General features: G+C 56.5%; 1 protein-coding gene across 1 annotated transcript; it reads left to right on the forward strand.

The window, feature by feature from the left end:
* Positions 1 to 1698: 1698 nt before the first annotated feature.
* Nxnl1 (nucleoredoxin like 1) lies at positions 1699 to 8336 on the forward strand. The gene is given in 3 exon segments (XM_006989176.3): positions 1699 to 2328; positions 6027 to 6316; positions 6319 to 8336. Coding segments are annotated over 3 exon segments (714 nt in total). The 5' UTR covers positions 1699 to 2002; the 3' UTR covers positions 6417 to 8336.

Consider the following 8336-nt stretch of genomic DNA (forward strand, 5'->3'; position numbering starts at 1 on the left):
CTTTCTTTCTCTTTTCTTTCTTTTTCCTTTTTCTTTTCTTTCTTTTTTCTTTTTCTTTTTTTGGTTTTTTGAGACAGGCTTTCTCTGTGTAGCTTTGGAGCCTGTCCTGGATCTCGCTCTGTAGACCAGGCTGGCCTGGCCTCCCAAGTGCTGTGATTAAAGGCGTGCGCCACCACTGCCCGGCCTATCTTTTCTTTTTAAACTACCATCTTCATCTGAACATGTGCAGGGCTGAAGAGAGGACTCAGCAGGCAAAGCCGCTTGCCACCAAGCCTGATGACCTGAGTTTGATCCCCAGGGCGTGGTGGAAGTAGAGACCGGTTGCTCGTCGTCCTCTCTTCTCCATAAGTGCACTGTGGCATGTGGAACTGCTACCGTAATAAATGCTTAAAAAACAACTAAACGTGCTCGGAGTGGGCCCCTGTGTAAACCCCTGGGTCCTGAGGACTTGGCCTTGGGAATGACTCCTGTGGCCCCCCTTCCTGCGGCACTTTTGTCCGACCACCTGCACCTTCTCTGTCCTTATTTTGTCTTTGAAGACACCAGGAGGATCAGCAGGAGGGATCAGGGTCAACCTTGGCTACATATTAAATCTGAGGAGAGCCTGGGCTATCAGAAACCCTTTCTCAAAAACAACAACAAAGGGTCCTCTGAGTTGTGCAGGAGCATGTCCGAGCCCAGAGCAGACTGCAGCTGCCTGGGTGACACACTCACCTTGGAGAGGTTGATCTGGATTTTGATGGTTAAGGGGGGTGCTAGAAAACAGAATTTCCAGATGTACCCTGGGTGATGAGAGGGGACAGAAAGGGAGGCGCCTACAGTATTTATTTTGTTTTTACCAAAAATTCTTGCCTAGAAATGAATTGCTGAAGTTCTGCCAAGCATATCCCTTCATTACTGGAGTTGATTGCTTTACTGTGCTGCAGGTGATGGAAGCCAGACCCTGACCACGCCCCCAGCCCCTCACTGGGGATTCTAGGCGGGGCTCCACCCTGACCACGCCCCAGCCTCTCACTGGGGGATTCTAGGCGGGGCTCCACCCCTGAGCCACGCCCCCAGCCCCTCACTGGGGGATTCTAGGCGGGGCTCCACCCTGACCACGCCCCCAGCCCCTCACTGGGGATTCTAGGCGGGGGCTCCACCCTGAGCCACGCCCCCAGCCCCTCACTGGGGGATTCTAGGCGGGGCTCCACCCTGACCACGCCCCCAGCCCCTCACTGGGGGATTCTAGGCGGGGCTCCACCCTGACCACGCCCCAGCCCCTCACTGGGGATTCTAGGCAGGGGCTCCACCCCTGACCACGCCCCCAGCCCCTCACTGGGGATTCTAGGCAGTGGCTCCACCCTGACCACGCCCCCAGCCCCTCACTGGGGATTCTAGGCAGTGGCTCCACCCTGACCACGCCCCCAGCCCCTCACTGGGGATTCTAGGCGGGGCTCCACCCTGACCACGCCCCCAGCCCCTCATTCGGGATCCTAGGCAGGGGCTCCACCCCTGAGCCACACCATATCCCCTCTCATTTTTTTTTTTTTTTTTTTTTTGTTTTGTTTTTCGAGACAGGGTTTCTCTGTGTAGCTTTGCGCCTTTCCTGGAGCTCACTTGGTAGCCCAGGCTGGCCTCGAACTCACAGAGATCCGCCTGGCTCTGCCTCCCGAGTGCTGGGATTAAAGGCGTGCGCCACCAACGCCCGGCATCCCCTCTTATTTTTTGTCATATATCCCAGGGTGTGCTGGAACTTGCAGTGATCCCCCTGCCTCAGTGCTGGGCTCACAGGCTTTCTGTTTTGTTAACGCCTCACAAGCAGCTTGGCTCTGTGGAAGTCCATGAGACCTCCCTGCCGCCTCCAACCAATGCTGGCCCTGTGGAGGTCGACCTACAGGAGGATTAGCGGCTAATCTGGCTTCTGGGGTTCCTATTCCTGGGGCTCGGGGAGCCCAGTGCGCAGGCTCCGGGCCACAGCGGATCCCTCTCCTGGGTCCCCAGCCCCTCACACACTGCCGCCATGGCCTCCCTCTTCTCTGGCCGCATCTTGATCAGGAACAACAGTGACCAGGATGAGGTGGAGACCGAGGCCGAGCTGAGCCGCCGGCTGGAGAATCGCCTTGTGCTGCTGTTCTTCGGGGCCGGGGCCTGTCCCCAGTGCCAGGCCTTTGCCCCGGTCCTCAAAGACTTCTTCGTGCGGCTCACGGATGAGTTCTACGTGGTGCGGGCAGCCCAGCTGGCCCTGATCTACGTGTCCCAGGACCCCACGGAGGAGCAGCAAGACCTGTTCCTCAGGGACATGCCTGAGAAGTGGCTGTTCCTGCCTTTCCATGATGACCTGAGGAGGTGAGGCCCCAGGGAAGGCCAGGGAGGGCTTCCTGGAGAAGGCGTCTCCGTGGAAGGTAAACCAGGGTTTGCTGTCCGGTACCGGAAGCTAGCGCAGAAAGAGGGGTCCCTCCGTCTCCATCACAGCCCACTGAAGGGGACGGGGAAACACATGGTGGCTGCTAGAGGGAGTCACAGGAGCCTGCCACCCCAGTACTTGGAGATGAGGCAGGAGGATTGCTATAAGTTCAAGGCCAGCTCTAAAACAAGAGGTGGGTACTGTAGCTCAGTCACTGGACTGCTTGTCCGGCATCTGTGAAGCCATAGTTCCATTCCGAGCACTGCAGAAATCGGATGTGGGGGTGCACACTGCAGTCTCCACAGGAGGACGGTGGAGGCAGGACTAGCAGGAGTTTGAGGCTAGCCTGGACTATGTAGGGTGACCCTGTCCCCAAACCAACAAACCCACCAGAAACATAAGAATAAGAGAGTTGCCGGGCGGTGGTGGCATTCGCCTTTAATCCCAGCACTCGGGAGGCAGAGCCAGGCAGATCTCTGTGAGTTCGAGGCCAGCCTGGGCTACCAAGTGAGTTCCAGGAAAGGCGCAGAGCTACACAGAGAAACCCTGTCTCGAAAAACCAAAAAAAAAAAAAAGAATAAGAGAGTAACCCTCCCCGGGAGCTGGACACAAAGAGGCGTGGCTCGGGAGAGGGTCTCCAACTGGGCACCGGAAAGGACAAGCGTTCAGGAGAACTGAGTCACCTTCACCAGGGAGGGTGGGGGCCATGGGAGGCAGAAGAGCCAGGAGACGAGAAGGAGCCACACTTTTTTCTCTTTTGATTTTGGTTTTTGGTTTTTGGAGACAGGGTTTCTGTGTTGCCCTGGCTGTCCTGGAACTCACTCTGTAGACCAGGCTGACCTGGGCTCAGAGATCCGCCTGCCTCGGCCTCCACCAGGCAAGGAGTCACACTGTACGCCAGTGGCCGATACAGGACTTTAAAGGTTGTGTCTGACTTAGAACTTCCAGTGTCCTGTTTAAGGAGAGATACTGTGTGACAGGGTCTCAAGTAGACCAGGCTGGCTTCCAACAGGCTATGTAGCCAAGGCTGGACCTGAACTCCTAATCGTAGGAGTGATTAGTGCTGAGATGAGTCATCACACCAGGCACTTGTGTGTGTGTGTGTACGTGTGTGTGTACACATGTGTGTACATGTGTGTGTACAGTGTGTGTATGTGTGTGTACATGTGTGTGTGTACACGTGTGTGTGTGTGTCCGTCCGCACACATGCCTGTCCTCACGCATGTGTGTTGTGTACGTGTGTGTACGTGTGTGTACGTGTGTGTACACATGTGTGTACACGTGTGTGTGTACACGTGTGTGTACATGTGTGTGTGTGTGTGTGTGTGTCCGCACATGTGCCTGTCCTCACGCATGTGTGTTGTGTACATGCACTGCCAGTGTGGGGGTGAAGGCTGCCGTCGGTCACTCCGGCGTGTTCGAGTCAGGCTCCCCCATGCACCCTGAGCTCACAGACAGGGCCAGTCTAGCAGTCAGCAAGCTCCAGGGGGCCCTGGGCAACCACACTTACCCTGCTTTTCGCCTGCTGGGACCAGAACTCAGGTTCTTATCCTTGGACAGCAAGTCCTTGACCCTCTGAGCCACCTTGTAACTTCTCTTGGTGTTCTGACTTGGAACTCACAGCAATCCCCCTGCCTCAGCTCCCTAAATTCTGGATGACAAGCATGCATTACCACACCCCGCTTCTCATTTGTACGACCAGAGGCTGTGAGTTTCACCCCAGTTCTGAGAGAGACTCATGGTAGTGACATCTGGCCACCGTCCCCTCTCCTGGAGCCCCGCCTTCCCCGCCCCTGGCGGAGCTGCCTCGGGGCTGCTATCTGGGCTGAGCTGGGGGAAGGTGAGCTGTGGAGTCTGACGAGCAGCTGACTGCCTGACCTTTCACCCACTTCACCGACGTTCTTGCACAAGTTCAAGGGTCTGGTCATGAGGCCCCATCCACATGTCATGATGATGACTGGGACACCCGCTCACTGCCCTGTGCTGCCAAGTAGGTTCTGCCCCCCCTCCCCACCCCGCCCCATGCGCAGCATCTGTCCCCAGGGAAGAAATACGAGCTCTGGTGTCCGAGAGGAACCTGCCATCTGGGGTAAAGTTCGCTCAACCAGACCTCCCATGCAGGCCTCCCATCCCAGCACTTGGGAGGCTGAGGAGTTTAAGGCCCGCCTTGCTCCATAGAGAGACCCTGGGGGCGACAAAAAACAGGCTGGAGAGAAGCTCAGAGGTCAAGGGCACCTGCTGCTCACGCCGAGGACCTGGTTGGCTCCCAGCACCCACACGGAAGCTCAGCCATCTGTAACTCCTGTTCTGGGGCTCTGGCGCCCTCTCCTGGTGGCTGTGGGCACCACACACAGGTGGTGCACAGGCGTGCTTGGAGGCAAACACTCAGACGCAGGACAAGAGAGCAAGCAGAAAGCTGGGTTTCGGTGGGCAGAGTCTCCAACAGCAGGCTTGAACCCAGCCACCCACACGAACCATCATCCCAACAGGCAGGAGGATCAGGAGTGCAGCCACTTTTTTTGTCTGTTTGTTTTTGTTTTGAGAGAGGATTTCTCTGTGTAGCCCTGGCTGTCCTGGAACTCATTCTAGAGATCCACCTGCCTCTGCCTCCCGCTGACTGAGATTAAAGGAGTGTGCGTAACTGCTCAGCAAGTCACCCTTGTCTATATAAACATGAGGCCAGCTTGGGCCTCAAAAACAAAACAAAAAACCAACAACAAAAACTAACCAAGAACCATGGATGAGAACCTCAGCTGAAAGCCGGGTGGTGGTGGCGCACACCTTTAATCCCAGCACTCAGAGGCAGAGGCAGGTGGATCTCTGAGTTGGAGGCCAGCCTGGGCTACAGAGCAAGATCCAGGACAGCCAGGGCTACACAGAGAAACTGTTCAATAGACCAAAACAAAAAACAAACAAAAAACCTCGGCTAAGATGTGTGTGGTGGCGTTTGCCTTTAGTCCCCACAGGCTGATTTCTGTGAGATCTCAGTCTGCATGGAGAGTTCAAGGCATAGTTTCATAATGAGAATTCATGCCGGCCTTCCTCCGTGAATGTGGAGCTCACAGAGGAGTGGATTCTGTCCTTGCTGGGAGTGGGGTGCAGGGTCTCCTGGAGATTCTCACAGCTTCTTGGTGGCTTCAGAACTGACATCCCTGCCCCTGTCCATTCAGGGTCTCTGTGAGATGCCAGCTGTACCTGTCAGGGTCTCACCCCAGGGCCTTTGCACATACTCTGTCATTGTCCGGAACAAACACTTCCCCCTGTCTTCCCTCCCTCCCTCCACCCGTAAGATCTCAGTTCAAATGTCACTCCCACTAGAGGCCCAGCTTGACGTTATCTGATAGCCTTTCACAATATGCATTCATTCATTCAACACACATTTCCGGAACATTCCTCAGCTGTTTGAAATCCCTGCCCCCGGGGCCTCCTTCTTCCCAGCGACAGCAGACCAACACATACAGACAGCAGGTGGACACTGAACGTGGGGATGGCCAGGGAGAGGGAAGGTGTGAGGAGCGGTGCAAAAGCCCTGGGGAGCCAGCGGGGCCTGGGGCGGCCCTGGCGGCCCTCGGGGGCAGCGCGCGCGCGCGCATCGGGAGCTGCGGGGTGTCAAGGGCGGGCTGACGCGCGCTCCCCGCAGGGACCTCGGGCGCCAGTTCTCCGTGCGGCGTCTGCCGGCCGTCGTGGTGCTCAAGCCGGGCGGGGACGTGCTGACGAGCGACGCGACGGACGAGATCCAGCGCCTGGGACCCGCCTGCTTCGCCAACTGGCAGGAGGCGGCCGAGCTGCTGGACCGCAGCTTCCTGCAGCCCGAGGACCTGGACGAGCCCGCAAGGCGCAGCATCACCGAGCCTCTGCGCCGCCGCAAGTACCGCGTGGACCGGGAGGCGGGCCGGGGCCGCGGCCGGAGCAGCCACGACTCTGGTGACCCCCAGGGGATGCAGGTGCAAGGGCAGAGCTCTGGTGGCCCCCAGGGGAACCCGGCTGCAGGGGCGGGGCTCTGGTGACCCCCATGGGTACCTGGGTGTAGGGGCGGGCTAGAGGCGGGGCTATGGTAACCCCCGAAGACCCCGGGTGCAGGGGCGGGGCTCCGATTAGCCTTGTCCTCCTGCATGCTCAGGACGTTCCCTAGACAGCGGTGCAGACTGGCCTTGAACTCACCATTCTTCTGCCTCAGCCTAAGGAGTAGCTGGAACAGCAGCCAAAGACAGACAAGTTCCCTCTTCCACGTCACCCCTAGTCCTTGAAAGAACGTAGGGATCCCCACGAAGAGGTCCTGGGCACGGTACCCGGGACTTAGTGCATGCAAAGCAAGCTTTATAACCATAGAACCCCAGCCTCAAATACCCTGTTCAAAACAAACAAAAACCACTCCTGCAGCCAGGGTTTGTGGCGCAGGCCGGTCGTTCAGTGCTCTGGACGCAGGCGCAGGGTCGGTGCTCTATGGCACTTGCTGTGAAGACCGACAACCCGAGTCCAGTGCCCAGAACCCACAAGGTGGAAGGGAGGACGGACTCCGCAAGTTGCTGACCTCCGCACGCTCGTGGTAACACGTGCACACCCACACACACACAGAACAAAAATACGATTTTAAGTCTTGTGCAAAACAACAACCCATAAACAAGAAAACAGAGGTGTGCAGAAGAGGATCCGGAGCTCAAGGCCGTTTTTGGTTATGTAGAGGGCTCTAGGTCGGCCTGGGCTACCAAGCCGCAGACGGGGAAGCCCGGGTCTTGCGCCGCTCCTCGGGACAGGCACCTCCCTCTGCAGAAGCGCGTGGGACCTGCAGGCCGATGGTTTAGCCTTGCCTACCGCGCCCTCTGGCGGCCCGAAGGGGACGGTGCGTGCAAAAGAGACGTCCAGCGCGCCCACGGGGCTGGCGGCCTGGCTTTCTGGGGCAAGAATCTGACAAGATAAAGGAAGCAGGCTACGAACCGGAGGAGTCGTGACCCCGCAAGCAGTTCATCCGCCTCTGTCCCCAACTTGGAGTAGTGGGGGAAACTGAGGCTCACGACTGAATAAGGATGCCTGCTGGCCACCAAGCCTGACTGCCTGGATTCGATCCTGGGTACCCACGTGGGGCAAGGAAAGGGCCTACACCTACAAGCTGTCCTTAAATTACTATGATTATGATTTTGTTTTTCAAGACAGGGTTTCTCTGTGTAGCCCTGGCTATCATGGAACTCACTGTATAGACCAGGCTGGCCTCGAATTCTAGGGCTAGGATTAAAGACATGCACTGTCACCACCTGGCTGGAATTCTAAAATACTAATTAAAAAAGAAAATTAGGGGCTGGAGAGATGGCTCAGAGGTTAAGAGCACTGACTGCTCTTCCAGAGGTCCTGAGTTCAATTCCCAGCACCCACAGGGTGGGTCACAACCATCTATAGTGGGATCTGGTGCCCTCTTCTGGTGTACAGGGATACATACACAAATAAATCTTTAAAAAAAAAAGAAAAGAAAAATTGTACAGTTGCCATGGGAACCTGTTTTGTAGTTCCAGGAACAGTAAAATGGAGTTAGCATCTGAATCAGCAATTCGGCTCCTAGAACTCACTACTCGAGGCAGGGGCTCTCATACTTGCCTATGCCTGTTTGAAACATTGTGATTGACACTTGCCAAAAATGTCCATCAACAGAACAACTCATGTGGGGTGTCCAGAGTGGAGTATTGCTCATGAACAGGAATAAGGCACCGGAACAGGTTACAACCCTGGTATGAAATGACGGCAGCCAGACCCAAAAGGCTTCACCTAGCAGGAGATGTCCCAAACAGGGAAAACCACGAGGGGCGCTGGGCAGGCAGGGGCTGCCTGCCCACTGAGGAGAGTGGGGCGTGACTGATGGGAAGGGCTCTCTTAAAGAGAGGGAATGTTCCGGAACCAGGCAGAGGAGGGGTTGCATTGTAAATGTGCTATAGACCACCGAATAAAAAAATCGGCACTTGTA

The sequence above is a fragment of the Peromyscus maniculatus genome, chromosome 17 (genome assembly GCF_049852395.1).
Source record: "Peromyscus maniculatus bairdii isolate BWxNUB_F1_BW_parent chromosome 17, HU_Pman_BW_mat_3.1, whole genome shotgun sequence".
NCBI lineage: Eukaryota > Metazoa > Chordata > Mammalia > Rodentia > Cricetidae > Peromyscus > Peromyscus maniculatus.